The 19,405-nt window shown below is 41.7% G+C and overlaps 2 protein-coding genes across 8 annotated transcripts in view; one reads left to right on the plus strand and one right to left on the minus strand.

Moving 5' to 3' along the window:
- Positions 1–758: 758 nt before the first annotated feature.
- On the minus strand, positions 759–6,250 carry ddx59 (DEAD (Asp-Glu-Ala-Asp) box polypeptide 59). 4 transcript variants are annotated; one of them, XM_078168847.1, is made up of 9 exons: positions 6,203–6,242; positions 5,996–6,086; positions 4,968–5,827; positions 4,389–4,571; positions 4,197–4,286; positions 3,443–3,694; positions 1,789–1,941; positions 1,218–1,346; positions 759–1,128 (listed from the first exon to the last, which is right to left on the minus strand). In XM_078168847.1, the coding sequence occupies exons 3-9, from the start codon at positions 5,808–5,810 to the stop codon at positions 868–870; spliced, it is 1,911 nt and encodes a 636-aa protein (XP_078024973.1). In that variant the 5' UTR covers positions 5,811–5,827; positions 5,996–6,086; positions 6,203–6,242; the 3' UTR covers positions 759–867. The 4 variants fall into 4 exon arrangements, with proteins under 4 accessions (XP_078024973.1, XP_078024974.1, XP_033476732.2 ...); XM_078168848.1 differs by lacking the exon at positions 5,996–6,086 and having other exon boundaries at positions 4,389–4,568; positions 6,203–6,250; XM_033620841.2 differs by lacking the exon at positions 5,996–6,086 and having other exon boundaries at positions 4,215–4,286; positions 6,203–6,250.
- A 693-nt stretch (positions 6,251–6,943) lies between these two features.
- The window catches only part of camsap2a (calmodulin regulated spectrin-associated protein family, member 2a), a 61,372-nt gene continuing 48,910 nt past the window's right edge, over positions 6,944–19,405 (plus strand). For all 4 annotated transcript variants that reach the window (XM_033621788.2, XM_033621789.2, XM_078168850.1 and 1 more), the window contains exons 1-2: positions 6,944–7,582; positions 12,990–13,249. In XM_033621788.2, coding sequence (XP_033477679.2) covers positions 7,444–7,582; positions 12,990–13,249 — 399 coding nt within the window. In that variant the 5' untranslated portion in view covers positions 6,944–7,443. The remainder of the gene's footprint in view (positions 7,583–12,989; positions 13,250–19,405) is intronic.

A 19,405-nucleotide genomic window follows, 5' to 3' on the forward strand; every position in this document is an offset into this window, starting at 1 on the left:
TGTAACATGAAACTGCTTTATTACGTGTTTTCACTGGTTTGACACACCTGGTCCATTTGTTTTGGAGAGGAAGAGACCTTGGATAATTTGCCTCAACCTCCTGAACAATGAACACTGAAGGAATTCTAACCTGGAGTTCACACTTGGGAGAAGTTTCAGCTGGTTGCAATCTGAATTCCCCCACCTCTAGATGGCACTAAATCCCACACACTGCTCCTTTAAGTGACATTTCCAATACAGGACTTTGAACTTGTAACAGATTATTTTAGTGTGGTATTAGTAGTTTTACTTGAGTGAAAGATCTGAATATTATACCTAATTGCCAGAATAAATGTTAACAATGCGCATATCTGCAAATCACAGATGTTACATTTGCAGAATAATAATAATAATAATAATTAATAATAATTATCTTAAGTTGAAAATTAATGTTTTAACAAGCTGTGATTAACTTGTGGTTATGTTAAAGTGCAAAAACAGTTAGTGCAATGATGTCTTGATGAAAAAACCTCTGCTTTTTTGCGGCATTAACCCGGCTGGAGAAACAGCAACAGGTCTCATGTTTGGTGACTATAAAGCTGCCGGAAACGCAGCGCTGACTCACTAGAAAAACAGCTGTTGTTGTGGAATGGTCTTGAACAGTGGTCTGGAGCATGGCAGGCATCTCACCTAGATGTCACTTTATCATCCCTCCTCTCCACCTCCTGAGGACAAGGTCAGCTCATATACTACTTCAATTTAAAAATGCTGATATGATATGTATGAGACCTCAAAGTTTATTTTTTAATAAAACACTATACAAAATAAACATTTAGCATTTACTCAATAAATAAACAGAACCATAACAGGAATGATTGAAAGATAAGGCTATTTCTTGTGACGGTCGTGTTTCCTTATGATGTCTATGAGGTTGTTTTTGGTGACCAGCGTTTCATCAGGCCCCTGCTTGGCCTTTTGTCTCTCCCTTCTCTGCTGCTCATGGAGGTGAGGTGAATTAAGGAGCTGAGGAGGCAGGATGGACCCTGTGGGTTTGACCCGCTTCACCACCTCCAGGAACAGCCGCTTATTATTGTTGTTGAGAAAGGTGATTGCTGTACCTCTGTGTCCCAGCCGACCTGCCCTGCCCATCTAGAGGGGACAAAAGGAAGGGATGTTGCTTTAAAAAAAAAGACACACACACTCTGAAGTTAAACTTTTCCACTCTGGGTGTTACTAACCTGATGGACATACTCATCCATTGTGTTTGGCATGTCAAAGTTAACCACCAATCTGACGTTGACTAGGTCCAGTCCTCTTCCTAACACACCTGTACTGATCACCACTTCAAAGTCTCCATCCAGAAGACCCTGAGGAAGAAACAGGGCAAATATTACATTGTCAGACCTGTTCAGTACTTTCAAAACCCTACATGGACTGCAAACATTATGAATGACCTAATTTTAACCAGTATGCACCCAAGTATAAATAGCTTGAATGAGGTGAACTAGCAGAAACAGAGTATGTATGCACTGCAATGCAGTAAGAAACATCTTCTAAATATGAAGAAACTTTTGGGCCCTTTACTTTTGTCTTTCTAGGTTTGTTTTGCCCACAGGATTCATGGTTCTGACAGCATCCTCCTGCCTTCAATATACTAATAAAAACTGCTGAGTCTGTTACGTCTTAGCTCTCCATGTCTGCGGTCTTCCAGCTAAAAGTGATTCAGGAGCAACACTCTTGGACACCAAACATGGGAGAGCTGCTACTTATCCACTTGACAGTGCATGTTCTGGCTGCCTCTGGCCTCACCCTGAGGATGCGGTTGCGTTCCCACTGGCTCTTGTCGGAGTGGATTGCCACAGTATTGAGGCCTGTCACCTTGGTGACCGCCTCGCACAGCAGATCAGCCCCCAGTTTACAGTCTACAAACACAACCACCGGGGGCTGGTACAGCTTGCTGTCCTGCAAAGCCACAAGGGAAAACACAGGAGCTATGTTACATTTTATTTGGCATTTGACAACATTACCATATCTCTACATTCAGCAACTCCATATACAGATTGAGCTGCTATGTATATTGACTTACTTTTTAACTTTGATTTATGATTTACTGATTAGGCTGCAAGGAATGTTTAATAACGTAAAAAAAAAAAAAGTTGTGTATGTCACCTTGCTAGAGTTGGCTTTTCAAATGTTTGGACAGGTTCAATGGTCAAAATCTGCCTGCAGATGGCAGTCATGACTCTCCAGCCAGCAACACACACTTCTGAGGAAAAACGGCTGACAAGGCCGGCTTGAAAAGATCATTTACCAGTTTGCTTACATCTCCAGTTTGCAGCCTGCAACTAAAAGGTCTTTCCCAGCAGATATGACAAGTTTAACCTTGACAACCTCTAACATATAAGGGAAAATGTTCCCTATTATCTGGGTTTTTTTTAATTTATTTCTAGTCATTCATACCTGGACAAGGCAGGAACAGCTTTACAAAGCAAAAATGCGTGCCATTAAAAGTAGGCTGTTTGTCTGTCTGTCTCCTTTTCCAAATGCTTATTTCCCACATTGATTAATACAGTGTTTCTACCTAGAGCAGCAGGGTAGCTTATGTGATAATGGTGAGGCTTCTCTCAGCTCTAAATCTACTACTCCAGCTCAAATTTGTGAGAACATGCCATGATTTTCTAACTTTAGTTTGAGCACACTTTCATATACCATGCTGTAAGAGCTGCAACAAATTAAATTGCTGTTTTGAATGATTTCTGCATCATATCCACTCCAGAGTTGTGGTTTTCTTGCGGTGTCCCCTCCAATTCCACAGTACTCCTGCAAGCTCCACCACTTCTCCCTGTTCACATAGAGTAGCCTTATACTCTGAATAAGCAGTCATAAATAATGTGCCTTAAAAAAAATCCCCATCACAACCACCCTCCACTCAGAGAAGTAGCTCCTGTTACTCACACAGTGGTCCAACAACACTTCTTCGCTGGCTTAACTAAAGCGGACCCTTCCTGCCCTGCCCTGTATAAATGGTACAAGCCATTGCTGGGATTCCTGGAGTGAGTCCATGGCTCAGGGCCCACCCACTTCCTCCAGACGGGGGCCAGGGCTGCAGCTATGGCTGTCTAAATATGGTGTAGTGGGGAGACTGGTCTTGGAGCTTGAGGAATTACCACCATTTAACGGCCAGTTAATAAAATACCAAGCTGGTACCAGTGTGTATCAGGACTATTTTTTTGTGTCTGTCCCTACAAAGCACTTTATGGTGTTCCAGAGAACAATTAGACCGGGTCTTACACAAGAACTAGGAAAACTGCTGACCTCTTAAACAAAGCCCCATGTTGGCAGTAAAAGTGAGCTTTAAGTAAAACTCCACCCAAGTAAGAACCAAGCAGACCTTGTGCTTTGTTTTTAAAACATTCTTCTTCAACACACAGCTCAACATCTGAACGTCGTGTCTATAACTTACATTAAGAATCTCAAACAGCTTCTTCTTCTTGGAGGGTTCCTCTACCCATAACAGGATCTGCCTCACGTTGCCACAGGGCTGATTCTTCTCTCCAATAGCAATACGGACGGGGTCACGGACCAATCGGGCAGCCAGCTCCTCCGTCCCTGTTGGGATGGTGGCCGACGCCAGCAGAGTCTGGTGTTCTTCGGGGACTTGTTCCAAAACCTCCAGTACCTGTTGCTGGAAGCCCATCTTCAACATAGTGTCGACCTACATGATACACCAGGAATATAAATGGTTCCAGGACTTTCTCCATTTTAAAACTGTATGATTTCTACACACTCAACAGCATTCAACTGAATATTTGCAAAATCACTCTTATACTATTTGGTAAATTCTCAATTTTACAGCATGTTTTGGGATATGGTATGACTTTAGTCAGAATTAGCAAACACAAAATCCACAGTTTGCTAATCATGATGCAAAATTTGAATAGTAACACAATTTAAAACTGCTGCTGTATCACCACAAATGAAGGGTTTTCTGAAGGATCTTAAGTACTGATCCTTGGATGCTGAAACATAACTATATTTGGTGGATTCATTTTCATTTGATCAAAAGATCAAAGTACCAGTACATATAAAATCCGTTAATTTAACCTGTTAGGTCCTTTTTGTTCTTAAAGTCACAAAATGCAATGTTTTTTTTCCAATGTTAAAGACCTTTTGAGTGCTTAACTTCCAGCCAATCTGAATTGCACTGTTTGTCATACCTCATCAACCACCACTACCTTCACTTTGTCCAGCTGCACTGCCCTCTGCTTCAGGATCTCCAGGAGTCGTCCTGGGGTGGCTATGATAATCTATAGGGGGATTAACAGGGGAACATGATGCTGATGAAAATTGAAGACTTAAAAAAATGTTTAAAACAGGGGAGGAGGAAATACTTAAAACAAAGACTGTACTTTGATGCTGCTTTTGAGGCGGTGGAGTTGTGGGGGAAGTGGCATGCCGCCCACCAGCAGTGCGGTCCTCATGTTAGGGAGGCCCATCACAAGCTCCTTGGCCTGTCTCTCTATCTGAATGGCCAGCTCCCTGGTGGGGGTCAGGATGAGAGCCACAGGGCTGCACACACTGTGTGCTGGCTTCTAAAAAAAATAGAGAACATATAGTATTTCTAACACCTGGTCTTTTTACACAAAGTGGTCCTACTTCTGAAACTGGCTTAAACCAGGACAGAAATGTGCCCTGGAACAAAAAATGTTTTAAGAAATGCTGAGAATTAGCAAACAGACTGTAACTGTATTTGGTTTTTCCAAGTTGTATAAATACTTTAATTCAAACAACCTAATGTTATGTAATGGCCGAGATTTACTGTACCTTATATGTTGTGTCACAAGCCGTAAACAGAGTTAGCAGACATGTAAAGCACAAATCAGGCTGTTAAAAATTTTTAAAATGTGGACTTGTGACATGCAGGTTGCTGGTGTTTAGCAAATGATTTTAAAATAGGTGTCTCTGGGTTTGACTAAGTATCACTGTACCTCCAGTGCCCTTACTACCACTGGCAGCAGGAATGCTACAGTCTTCCCTGAGCCTGTGTCAGCGCTGGCAATCACATCCCTGCCACTGAGACCAACAGGGACCATCTGCATCTGGACTGGCGTGGGTGCCTCATAGCCGGCCTTTTTCAGGTTGCCACTTAGCGTGGCAGGGAAGCCGCAGTGTTCAAACTCAACGATGGGTCTCCTGACGTCTCTCCCCTGGGTTTCAATGCCCAGCTCCTGTTTAATTCGCTGCACCTGCTCATCTGTGAGGCCTGATATGAACCGATCCTCCTTGTAGGAATAGCCGGCCTCACTTTCATTCACTCCACCAGTATCAACTGCCAGCTGTTCAGTCCTTTCGTCTGCATTTGTGTCCTTACGGTTAAACACATCTGCCCCGGTGCCCATCCCCATTTGGGCCAAGTGTTTGGCTTTGCACTCAAGACTGCAAACATCATTGTCTGTGCTGTCACAAATGTACTCCCCATAGCGACCACACATTACACACACAGGCTCTCCTGGCTCGGGCCACCTTTGGCTCTTTTTAAATGATTTGACAGGTTCCTCCTCCTCCTCTTCCTCCTCATCATCTGTGTCACTTGAGGCACTTGACTTATGTCCATCCTCACGCACTGAGCTCTCTGTCAACCCTGCAGAGTCTCCAGCTGCTTGTGTCTCATCCTGTGTGTTGGTGTCTTCACATGCTTCCTCCTTCTGAACAGGTGTCACTGAAGTACCTTCATCTTTCCTCTCCTCCTGATCTACCTTGCTTTTCTTATTCAAAACTTGCCTTGAAGCCTGGGCAGGTCTTTTCACCTTCAGGGCTCTTGGCATAAACATTCTTATGGATAGTTAACCTGTGTACAACAGAAACAGAGATACACATTAATGTCATGGGTTTAAGGGGTCATTGTTTTAATGTAACAGCAGCTTCTCAAAGTGGTGGAGGACTGGGCTTATATAGCATGACGTTATTCCACAAAAATAACGTTTTATTTACAACAATGAAAAGGGGTGTTCTTTACTTTGAAATTTGCAGCGTAGAGTCCAGTTCGTTCCGTACAGTAACCAAAGTAAAGTTTCACAAAGACAGATAAGGCTTCCTCCTGGCTTCCACTGCTAACAAGTCAAATTTTTCGTGTTTATTGAGAAAACATTTGTCAAACCAAACTTCGGCCATAACTAACTCATGAATGCCGCGGAGGATCTTTTAAATTAACAGCATTACATACCTGCTTCCAACGCGTTATCTTCCAACGTTTCAAAACAATCACCGACGCAGAATTATGACGTCATGTAACGGTGAACGTTGGGAAATGTGGTTCGGAGAGCAGCGCCTTTTTTGCTCTACCTTTCTGCCGGTCGCAAGGCTCCTGTGTAACAGCTTTTAACTTCTTTTTGTGTTTTTGAAAAATAAAAGTGATTAAAAATAATTAAGTATTTGGGATTTCTAGAGTCTATTCTATTCTTTTGAGTCTTCTATCCGATGTCATGTTTTACACTGTACGGGGTGTGGCTGGAGAATTTAACCCTGCTACTACAAGGTATTTTAACCACTGGCTGGTCGTCAAGCGGTTTAATTACCGATCTGACGTCAAGTCGAGCTGTCAGAATTATCAACATATGGTGATATGTTCTTATAAAGCGTCAGGCTTTTTTGTTTTATTTTGTTTTCTGGCTGATTGTACGCAGACTGTCCCCTTTTCACGCTGCATTCAAATGCTCATCGAACACTCAAGCATTAATCCTAAAATGTGCAGTTTTGTGGAATAAGGACGTGAAATGACAAGGTTTGGATTTGTGTGTTGTCATGGGGTAAACGTATGATGTAGTCCTCAACACCATACAAATTTAAATACATGACACTATAAAACCAATACAAATATAACAATATAACACAGTCCCCAAACAAAAGTGTTAACATTCCCGATATCTGTGAATGTACCCACCGCGCATGCGCATTGCGCAACAAAGGTGCTGGGCTTGGAGAGCCACAGTGCGGCAGGAAAACCGCACCACGGCACCAAAGGACAGAAGAGGGGAGGGAATGCCAAACACATACGTTATCCATACAAGACTACATGGACGTGAAAGGGAGAAGCCGTCTGCTTCCAAAGAATCCAAAGAATGGAAATATGTCTGTTTCCATTCCAGGTGAAGACCAGCTTTTCCTCTGAAATCCAAGGAAACCTTCCCGGCTGGGTCTGACGAAGCCCATTTCAACTGGTAGACGGCAGTATGGATGAAAGACGCCAAGACTAGCGACTCATTGTGTCAACGAGACTGAATAAGACAAAAAAAACCGCAGTCTGTCTTGTGTTTTATGACTGAAAGGACCCGTGAACAGTCTGCGGAGAGACACTGCATCTCACCGTTTTACACCCGTTTATTGTTTTCCACGAAATTCCAGTAGTGGGATGCGTTCGCGTTGTGTTGCTTCATAGGGTTCAAGAATTCAAATTCAGGGAGAAATATGGGTGAAGTTCAGGATATCAGGGATGTTAAGAAGACCTTCGTTGCCCCAGCAATAAAGTCTTTTGAGCACTATGACCTCTCCCGAGCCAAAATCTGTTGCAGCCTCACATGGCTGGTGGCCAAAGCGTACGGGACAGGTAGGTGCATCATTGTACCTCAGTGTAGTCTGCTGCACGCTGCATGGATGGTTTTGATTTTCAAATGCATGCTTGCCAGCATTTTAATGACTTACTACAGGAGCTGATGCAATACGTGTTAAATATGCCCTTAGTTTGAAAAGGCTCTGACATGAAAACAAACACAAAATGGTTTACACTGAAGAGACATCATAGATATCCAGTATGGACCCATCATTGAGTACCCATGCCAGCATTTTGCACTTGTATCCCCTGTAGAAATATAACAGTGATTTTCCATCAGAGTAAAACCAAACACCTTTGTGTTATGTTGCCCATTGCGGATCATCTTAAATAAATTGCCCTTTGGAAAGCCAATAAAAATCATCCCTAGAGGACAGATAAAACCAGCTCCCTGTGCTGGATCCTAGTGATCAATAAATATGTTGTCCAACATAATGGAAAGGGAGCATTCAGTCAGTGCAGAAACATGCAGATAAGGTGTCCTAAATGATGTCACCTTCAGGAAACAGCAATCCAAATTTAGGAAGAGATGCATCACATGGGAGATTTTTTATACATTGTCAGCAGGGTTTTTATAGCACACAAATGCTCTGCTTGTTTACGGTTATGCGGGGTAAATGAAAAGGCTTGTGGCTGTAGTCAGCAACCCTCACAGAAAGAAATCAATAGTACTTTAAGAAATACTGATAAATGCTTTTCCTTATGGACTCTCATAACTTGCCTCAGTTGAAATCACTCTTGATTCATATATATGACAGTATGGATTTAACTCAGAATATGAATATGAGGGTAAAATTTGTTTTAAAATTAAAAAGTTGTCAGAGGTTTCTTTTGTTATAGTAGTATTAAAAATTGACAGACATGGGGTTTTTAAATTTGATTGAGACCAACTCTTATCTTGGAGAGAGATGTGATGTTAACGTAGGGAATGTATGCATATAACCTGGTTCTACACCTCTGGATGGCCACCCACATTCACACACATTTCGGTCTGATTATCTGGCTAGTGTGGGCAATACACATAGAAAAGAGGAAGGTTGTAACACAGTGGTCCAGAGTCTCACCTCTACATCATCACCCTAGGGTTCAAAATTGATTCAAAACAGCCAATGTGGTGCTGTGTTGTTTGTTTTTACCTTAAATGGAACATCTTTTTCTTGTATCTAGTTGTTTGTGTTAGACTATACTGCTGCTGAGAAACTTGCTGCAAAATTTGTTCCACTCTAAATGATTAAAGTCAATGCTTCTGTAAAGTTTTACTGTGTCATTTAATGGGGCATTGAAGTGGACTGTGCATTCACAGGCAGCTCTTTTTGTATTGAACATATAAAATGTATTTGATTGTACAACCACAGTATTGCATCAGTTTGACTTCAGATGGATGGATGTTCTCTGTCACACAAACTACCAAAGGTGACACATAACTTCGATCACCCTCTGTTGCCCAACAGTAGAAATTACAACAACATGGATTGACAGTATCTCTTTTCTTCAACATTTCTGTCACAACCCCCCTTATACTGTTGTGACTCACATTTTCACAGTGTGAGCAGCAGGTATTTATTAGAAATGTGTAGTGAAGAGATAATGCATCAACATCTTTCATTCTCAAGAGTGGAAATGTGCTAAATTGTGATGTCCGTCACATGGTTTCAGCATCTCTGTCCACCCTTAAGCAGCTCAAAATGCAATGAGCGAGGACTGCTTGCATTCTTTTAGTCTCTTAAAATTCTAGTCAAGTGCACCACTGCACATGTTGGCATTCATGCTATGTTAGGTGACAGAGCCAGGGCTGATAAGGTGGCATCAGTGAACAAAGATGCATAACAAGATCACTTTTCTTCTGAGCCATTAATGTGGAAAAACTGGTATGATTGGCATTGTGCTTTTACAACGCTTAGCCCTAGAGCTACAATTAAAGCTGTAATGCGCAGCCTCTGGCCAAATGAAGGAAATAAATGCTCCCAACACTCCTGGCAAGTGATTGAAAAAAATCAAGTCACTGCTTTCACTGCTTCTTTTATAACTTCTTATTAATTGACCTTCTATATGTATTCCATTAGGAGGGTATGTGAAAGATGCTACAAAACCACATTTCAGATTAAGAACAATGAAATGTAGAATTCTTAAAATTGCACATTTGCTCTTATTGCAGCTGAAGTAACTCTTAACAGAGAGTGTCGCACTGAGGATACGGTCAAAATGCACGTTCTCTGGTTGTGTTCTGTCCTAATTTTGCTTTTATTTCCCATGTGACACAAATCACATGTGTGACCCACACACTAATATATATGAACTTATTCCAGCATTCCCATTACAGTACCTAAATGTGGGTCATTTACCTGAATCAGAGCTGTAATTTGGACTTGATAGCCAACTTTATTGATGTTCAGAGAGATGCATCAAATCATTCGAAACACATATAACAGAAGCAAAATATGCTCCTCTAAAAAATGAAAATGAGCAACAGTTTGTGCTTAAATGCCGTGCTCCATTCACTGACACTGAAGTGGAAATGATTTTTGTCTAAAGCTGAGTCCTCAGGAAGATCTCTTTGTTAAAGGCCTTGGAAATACAGTAGTGTGCGGTTGACTAAGTTACGGCTCTGCACAATTGAAAGTGGGAGCTTTTGAGAGTTTTTATTTCCTCTGTCTAGCAGAATCACGTCTTTAAAAAACATGTTTCTTCATACAGGTTTAGAATCTGTTTAAAATGCTTAGCCCCTGTGTCGAACAGCTCCGACATCTCTCATTTAGAGTTGGGTGGGGAAACAGAATTAGCTGACTGTGTGAGTGTTTCAATCAACGGTTTATGATCGCAGTCTTTATGACTAAAAGTATGAAATATAAAAGATAATACAAAACTACAACACAAAAACATCTATGTAGGCGGCCCCCCGAAATAACTTAACAGACTCAACAGCACTTAGTAACAGAGAGAATCTGTCTTCATAAATGCAAGGTGCAAGACAGTCTGTCTGTTAATCTTTTGTATTCTGTTCTTTCCCATTCACTCTATTATTCATTTTGATCCCCATAACTGAAGTTATTAAAATACAATTAAAATAACCAACCCAGCTCCATCTGTATTCAGTGTGGACAGAATGATGTTCCTCTGCTTTAGCCACCGAGCACATTATTCCTTGTGCTGTGTTGTAATAGCCCAGTGAACATGAGATTCCTTGCATATCCTCTGTGTATTTTCAATCAGGACTGAATGAAATGGGCTGATTCCAAAAATACAGCTCTCCAGAGAGAGAGAGTTAGAGAGAGGGAGGGAGCGAGAGTACAAGAAAGAAGGAGAAAGAGAGGGAGAGGGAGAGCAGGCTCGTCTCCAGATCTCTGCCTACGCTGCTCTGAATACTTCACATGCATCTGCCTCATTACACCAATGCAGGAGTGCATCAAGAATATGCAGTCCAGTAGATGCAAGATGTAGACTGTGCAGCGGATCATGTGCTGTTAGAAAAACAGCACAAATGGAAACCACTGTTTAATGTCCGATATAACTCGGGTACACAAGCAGAGCTAAGAGGAGATTCACTGTGACCAGAAGCTGTCCTGTTTGAATCCTGGGTAAAATATTGGGGTGAAAGTTTGTGCAATTCTTGCCCTTCATCAATGCATTTAACTCTAAACAGCAGCTGGAATATTGTTGTAAAGCAAGGTTTCTTGGACTTCCATGCATAAATAAAACCTTAAATACCACAAATGTAATGACATATCAATCAAAGATGAATCACTGTAGTAAATTTTATGTGCAATCTTCGATCAAATATGACTGATGAAATGATGCACGTTAAGTTTTCTGTCTGCAGTGAACACCATGGATCAATGTGAACACTGCTCTTGTCGTTACAGTAATGTGATATTTAAGCTCAGCTAACTGAGCCACAAAAGACAAACACTGCTGACTTTGTAGTCTTCTTTAATAAGCAGGTACATTACAGTGACAACAAGGTCAGCAAATACTGGAAGACACAATCAGGGCTCAGGAAAAATAACATGAAATGAAAATGTGATTTGTAAGTTACCTGAGCAATATGTGAACACGCTGCCAGCTCTAGGCGTGTTGCTCTGCAACTCAACATGACCTCTGACCCATCTATGGAGGGTGAAGGGGGAGGACTGGAGAAAACATAAATTTCTTTGTTTGGATCAATAACATGAATATAGTACTTACAGGAAAAGGATATAACCTAGATAGTCCATCTGTAGATGACCTTGTTGATAGTGGTCAGTCCAAGCAGGTGATTCATTGACTGTTTTGTGCGCGTGCATGTGTGTTGGAGGATGGGCAGCAGTGTCGGAGTGTAAAGATGTCAACACGTGGCACATTTCTCTCCGCACACATCCAGGCAGTGATTGAAATTTACATCTATTCTTCTGCTGCTGACACAGCGATGAGCTCTGCATCTGGATCTGGAGTGTGTGCAGATGTATTTTATTGTTTTCACACAACAGCAGCAGCAGCATCCTATTTGGAACTAGGCAATCTTTTTTGTGGAAAAAGAGGGATATGCATTGGGTTGGCTCTCACAGATATTTTCTGTACAATGCTTTTCAAGCATTGGATTATAAAGAAAGGTTCCCAGCTCAGCAAACACTGGCAAGACAGGTACTAGGCACAGGCAATAAAAAACCCCAATGTTTTTGAATTATTTGTGGACTGTCCCCTTGCAGTGGGCTTGCTTGAGGTGATACACGATACACGCACACACACACACACACACACACACATGCAGGCAGGCTCCCTCTTTGATGAGGCAGGCAGTGAGAGGGGTGTTCCCAGGGAGCTGGAAGCTGCAGAGATACAGACTAGATGAATCGATCGGGTTCCACTCCTCCTGCAGTTGCTATAGCAACGCTAAGGTCTATCCACACATATCTACGTCAAGATATTGTCAAAGCATGGCAATGAAAAATGAAGTGGGCCTGCCAAAGATGGCAGGGAGCACTGTGCGCTGAGAGGAAAAATCTTCCCAAAAAAAAACAAACTCTGTCGCAGGTTGTCAGCTCTGTATTTTCACTTTTTGTTTCCACAGTTTGCAACAGAATTTAAATCATTGCTTGTGAAAAATGGGTGAAAGGCAGTGTTTTTTTCTGCTTTTGTCTTGAACTTGCATCTGAACTTTTCTTTGGTGTTACTTACTTACCGTATTTTTTATCACACACTTCTCTGTGAGCCTGCCGAGCTGTATATTTCGTTGATGGTGGTGATTTTTATGATGTTGTAAATTAGAAATATGCTACTGTGGTGGTCTTGGTTGCCATCATGTTAATGTCTAAAGTGCAAATTGTTCATATGCCTCAAGTGAAATACGTTAGGGCCATGTTCTTTTTATTGAGCCTCCCAGGAGATCAGAAGACTCTCTAAATCTCATTGTCTGCCCTCCCTCATACAGACAGCATCCCAGCAGACCTAAAGGACCCTTTCTACACAGACCAGTATGAGCAGGAGCACCTGAAGCCTCCCGTGGCCAGCCTCCTGCTGTCTGCGGACCTCTACTGCAGGGCCGGCAGCCTCATCCTGAAGAGCGACGCTCCCAAGCCACTGCTGGGCCACGATGCCGTCATTCAGGCACTGGCTCAGCGCGGACTCTACGTCACTGACCAGGAGAGGCTGGTCACTGAGAGGGACCTTCGAAAGAGGCCTCTTCAAATGGTGAGAGAGCTTTTTAAATCCATATTTGAGTTTCAGGGGTACTGGTGAGATTGAAATGGGGATATACAGTCAATTTTGTAACTTCCTGCTTTGCATATTATCTCATAGTGGTCTTCATATCTAGGAAATCCTCCAACTTTCTATTTTGAGTATTCCCAGCAATAGAAGTCGACACCAGCTCTGTACCGTACAGTGATAGCGACTTTTCTTTTTCTCAATCCCTGAGGCATATTTTGCACATCTTTCCTCATTCCTTCATTCCATCCAGCTTGCCTTTCAAACTCTAGTTAACCAGGAAAGAGAACATTCTGAAGAAGCAAGGTACAAGAACAGGAAGCTGTGCCCGCATTCACATATTTGTGCTCGCATGCACTCGTGCACAAGTTGGTTGATCCTGCTGCGTCGCAACAGAGTGGTATGCTTCAAATGTTATATTTTGCTCTTGTTGCTGCCTTTAGTCAAGGTATTTTATTTTTAAGAGTTAGCACAGGTGTGTAGAAAGAGCTGAATAAATCAAAATAGAGATTAAATTCAATTAACCTTAATAAATGGACCTTTAAGCTTACCGCTGATGATCAGTGCAGCTGTTCTGCTGGCATGATTTGTAAAGTGCTTACTTTGTGGTCATTCAGTTATAAGTGGCCAACCACTGTGACTTCGGAAATGAGGTTCCCATCCATTTTGCGTTGTGCTCTTTGAAAGAAATCACTTCAGTGTAGTGGAAAGCACATTTTTTTCTCAATGGCCAATAACTTCGTATAATAGCAACAATTTGTACAACACATTTGATTTCAAATATAATCCAAAACCACCACAGCCTGGTAAACAAGTGCAGTAAACCAACACAGCAACAATGAATAACCAGTATAAAAGTTACAAGACAGAAGGGGTGTAATGTATTCAGTATTCCAGGTACAGATTTTTCAAGCCTGTCTGTACTGGAACAGCACAAGCTGACTTAGACCCGAAGGCATCTACTGCCCTGTGTGTATGTGTCATCTCTCACCATCTTTATAGCTCAACTGTTCTGTGCTGGAGCTCACTTCAGAGATAACTTTGCAGGCATCCAATTGATTGAGAACGAGGGATCCTCATTATTTGGGGGCAAAGTCTCAATAGGAAGCTTTACTGCTTCAGTGAGTTGCAATTGAGACACGATTAGCACACAGTTTGCCTGCAGTCTGTTTGTAGAGTCTTGCTGGTTTTAATTTCCCTTGTATGCTAATTCAGAAGTTATTTAAGTTTTGTTGGGGTTTAGATTCCAGGCACTTTGTTTAGTGAAGACAACAAGTATTTTTAGTGTGAGCTTATCTCACATGTTGTGTATGTGCATGTGTGTGAGTACATTTTCTTCACAGTTTATTTTCTGGTCCAGAGCTGAATAGGGTTTTACATTTGATTTTAAGCCGGCACAGTTCACGACTGAGTGGTTTGCCAGAAAGCAGCGGGGTGTGTGTGTGTGTGTGTGTGTGACTAAGCAGGTTGTTATGAATGTGAAAATGAGCTGCTAGAAGATTGTGAACCTACCTTCTGCCATTTCATTTATTTATGTTCAATTGTTCCATCTTCCAGCCTTAAATTCTGCATTCCTCCTTTTACTCCTTCCCCTTTGCCACCGCCCTAACAACACTCTCTTTTTGTCTCCACTTTTGCTTGTCTCCCTTTCCGCCATCTTGCCCCTCAATCCATAAAATTTCCCAAACCCCTTCCCTCTTCCATCCCTGGGGCTTCTTTATCCACATTTCTTACTTTATTCTTGCATCTTACCTCCATCTTTATTCCTTCCTCCTCTTCCAGTGTTCCTCTAGTCCTTTTTACTTCTATTACTAATCACTCCCATCTATCACCTAGATTCAGATCTAGATCTACAGAATCATGGCCTGATAAATGCTAAAGGTTAAAAGGCCCAGACACACCCAATCGATCTAGAACTAGTGGCGACAAAGGCAGACTGTTGCGTCGCCTCACATCACCTGTGTCTCAGCAGAAAGTTGCACTTGAACACATCGCAAACACTACAGCCAATGGCCAACTTACACTTACGTTCTGCACCTGCATGAGAAGAAATACGTCTACAAACCAGCAGGCAGCAGTAGTCTGTCTTCTTAATTCGGAAAGGGAAGCCGGAAGACTGACAAGACGGATTCAAGATGCTAAGTAGCCAGCTAGCATATGAATGACACAACAGGATATTGAAAGAATAAATGATATTTACCGTGCGCTAGTGAACAATAACACAAAGAATTACAAACATTTTCTGCCTAAGAGCTCAAGGGCTAAAAATGATAATCTTACCTAATTTAGTCATTTGTTTACTTTCCTCATTTCTGTTTCCCTTAAGTTCTTGCACTTGAATGCATCGCAAACATTACAGCCAACAGCCAACTTGCACATACATTCTGCACCTGAATGAGAAGAAATGAGTCTACAAATCAGCAGGCAGCAGTAGCCTGTCTTCTTTATTCAAAAAGAGAAGCCAGAAGACTGACAGGACGGATTCAAGATGCTAGGTAGCCAGCTAGCATATGAACGACACAACCGCATGTTGAAAGAATAAATGTTATTTATTGTGCTCTAGTGAACAATAACACAAAGAATTACAAACATTTTCTGCCTAAGAGCTCAGGGGCCAAAAAGATCATCTTACCTATTTTAGTTTTTTGTTTACTTTCCTCATTCCATTTCCCCTATCATGCACTGAGCTGATCAGCCAATCAGCTGGATTTTTACTCACCAAAGGGCTCTTCTGGCTCAGAGGCGGATTCAACATGTTGAATCAGCCGAAAAAAGCTGAAAAGGGCGAACTGTGCTGGTCACATCACAAAAACTAGGGCGACAGATGCTCACCGACGGCCTGACATTGACAAACCTCTGACTGCCGGCTTGGTGTGTCAGGGCCCATATTGTTGTAGCCCAGCTGATGTTAGACAGATTTGTTAGCCTTATTTATTATTATTTTCAGTGTTTTTAATCAATTTCAATGAGATGAGAGACAAAAAATTATGCAAAAGTGTTATATATTGCTTACTATCAAGACATCACACACTTGAGACAGTTCATGTGGATTTTCTGCTGCACATCGGAATGACAGCTCAGGAGGGGGCTCATCTATTATTCAGAAACTGCTTCAACATCTAACTAAAGGTTGACAAGGTGACCAGCAGCTGTCCAGGCTCAGTGCTGCGGGGGTGTGCAGAGACTTCAAGGAGAGTTGGAGGAAAACATTTCTTCTCTGAGAGATAGAGAGGGCACTTTAATGGTTTGATAGGCTCACCTCAAAGAAAAACACAACTGGTTTTAGTCCTAGAGCAGACTGTGAAAGATCAAGAGACTGAGCACCTTCCTGCAGTTCTAACTGTAATCTGCTCGGAATAAGAGCGCCAGTAATGTCATTAAATGTTGCTTCGTTGCATTTTAAGCTAAGCGTTTTTTGTAACTCAGCAGTTTGCATAAGGTGGAAGAATTTTAAGAATAAGCAACTTCCGGGGATGTGCGAGGGAGCTTTAGTAGGTCAGTCAGCAGCAGAGTCAGATGCTGCTGATGTCTTGTCTGACACATGTCATAACTGAGAACATTCGCTGACATTTTCACGAGGTTGCCAAACTGACTTTGCATTTTAATCGTATTTTTTCTGTCCCCGCTCCTTCTCTCTGTCACTGCTCTGCCCACTCATCCTTCTGTCTTTGGCCATGTGACGGATTCCCACATGTGAAGATGATCGCAGTAACCGCCCACTTGGTCGCCTACACACATTCTGTATCGCTGACGCTCTCCTCCACCTGTAGTGCCCGCAGAGAATGAGGGGAGAGATGTGGAGGTGGGCTGAGGATCTGAAAATATTATTCTAGCATTACACATTACAGCCCACATGAAGCACCGCTGTGCAGGTATTATAGTAGCCAAAATTCATTATCAAAAGGCTGTAATTGCTCAGTTTGATAATACTAGTTCTTGGCTGTGTTCTTTTCAAAGTGGCGGTGCTGTGTGATCAGCTTTGTTCGTAGTGGTTGAGTGGAAACTCTGGGACAATGGAGAATTCATCTCCAGCACACACAAACAACAATCATACAAACGTGTACAGGGAAATTATCTGCATGTCACTTTCTCTCAGATTGTTTCTTTGCAGCTGCGGTCAGTTAGAAAACGTAACATGAAAGCTGGTAACCATTATCGTCTGACAAACATTTCTGAATTAAAGACCAGTATCTTGACTTGATGAATCGACATGCTAATCCATCCCCGTTCCTACGGAGACATTAGATTGAGTGGGATGAGAATGACGTCAAGATCCAGAAAAGCCAAGGAATCAACAGCAGATGATGAATGAAAATGAAGTCTGTTTGCTCCTGCACATACGCATGTGTGTAACTGTGTTGTTAAGTACATCCGAGTGTATTATCTATGAAGCTAATTGCACAGTGTAGAGTGGCACAGAAGTGCTCCTTGTGCCCTGCAGCAAGGCAGAGAGGGTGATTATTGTATAGAAACAGTGGCTGGCATATTCAAATTTAATTCTATTTACTCTGGGTTCTTTCACTCAACATGAACACTCTTGCAACAGCACTCTGTTCCACATTTGTACAATCTGCTGGATTCTGAGCAGCCCCACTGGAGCACTGATGGTTAATTGCTTTGCTCAAGGGCACCTCAGCAGTGATAACGAGAAAGGGACAAGCACTGCTTTTTTCCAGTTCACCGGTTTTTAGTTGCAAAGATGCAGGATTATTGTTTTGGATTTCAGTAGATGGTACAGGTGTTCATTTAATTTTGTGTCCACCTTTACTATTAAAAGAGCCTTTATTAGCCAAAAAAGGGGAAAAAAATATGTCTGTAATTGCTCAATATATTTGAATAAAGGGAACAGCCTATTAAGACCAAATTAGCCTATCAATATTACAAATAGGTCCCAATGAGCATTCATTCATATGATTTACTACAAGGTGGCTACTCTGCAGTGGGCTATTTATAATTACTTAGTACTTTAACTTTGCAGCATTGGTGGTGAAAGCAAATAAATCTGTCCGAACATATTAAATCCACTGTTTTCCTTCAAGACTTGTCCTTTTTTGGATTCGGATCCATAGCTAGCCAAGCTAGAGAGACTTCTGGCTAGCCACCACTACTAAAGTTCAGTAAAATTTAGAGGGAAAAGCACCAGGTTGTAGATGTATGACGCCCGTTTTGGTCGATGAAATGTAAAATATGTTTTAATTCAATGTATAGGGTACACATTTTTACAGTTGTATAATGCAAGAATCACTTTTGGCCTACAACAATGACAAATTAAAATCTCAATGTTAAAAAATAACAATTATTCATTTACATATAATTTCATGTCAAAGCCACAGGGAGCCAATGGAGAGGGTCTAAAGAGCCACATGCAGCTCTGAAGCCGCAGGTTACCACCCCTGCTCTATACTCTAAGTACAAGATAATGAATACAGCCTGTTCTTTAGAAATCAGAGCAGTATCTAAAATTAAATAAATAAATAATATATAGGAAGAAATAACAGGGTCACACAATAAATGCAAAAAATGCAATGCATATGGCTCTTGTTAAGACTATCATCTACTAAATGAACTGCACACATGACGAAGTGTGCCGTGATCTGAAGCACCACCTCTGCTTCACAGTTTCCTGGGGAAAAGCCTGTCGATCATCCACAGGAAAGTAACTTGGGGATGTATGCTTTACTTCCTTGACCTCATCGCGGTGTTCTTCCAGGCTGCCGAACCTTGAATGTCACAGCTTTAATATTTAATAACGCGGTGGTAAATAGGTCACATTGCTGCCTAGAGTTTTTAATGTAGTATATAAATCAGACTCTTATCATCTATCTATGCGCAGTGAACTACAGAGAGGAAGAGGCACAGCACCTTATATGGCTTCTGAGTAGCTTTATAAGCTATATGGGTGTGTCTGTGCCTATATGTCAGTAGAGCTATAACACAGACAGGTTTATAGTCACACTTATGTTAGAGAATGCTTTCAAATCCAGCATTAGTGGCAAATGTGCCTCTAATGTGAACATGAGCCAGTTTATTCTGTAGTTCTTGTTTAAACCACGCTACTTAATGTGAAAGCACTCTGATTTTTTTTTTTTTTTGTTTTCTTGGGCCTTATGGCAAATTATCAACAGGCCATTGTAATGTGGA

This window comes from Epinephelus lanceolatus, chromosome 6, assembly GCF_041903045.1.
Source record: "Epinephelus lanceolatus isolate andai-2023 chromosome 6, ASM4190304v1, whole genome shotgun sequence".
Classification (NCBI taxonomy): domain Eukaryota; kingdom Metazoa; phylum Chordata; class Actinopteri; order Perciformes; family Serranidae; genus Epinephelus; species Epinephelus lanceolatus.

Excerpts from the sequence above, each read along its gene's own strand:
- ddx59 (XM_033620839.2), bottom strand. The coding sequence starts at position 5,810 with ATGTTTATGCCAAGAGCCCTGAAGGTGAAAAGACCTGCCCAGGCTTCA. Across the intron at positions 4,287-4,388 it reads GCCTCAAAAGCAGCATCAAA|ATTATCATAGCCACCCCAGG; the intron begins GTACAGTCTTTG and ends ATCCCCCTATAG. Across the intron at positions 1,942-3,442 it reads AGCTGTTTGAGATTCTTAAT|GACAGCAAGCTGTACCAGCC; the intron begins GTAAGTTATAGA and ends GTGGCTTTGCAG.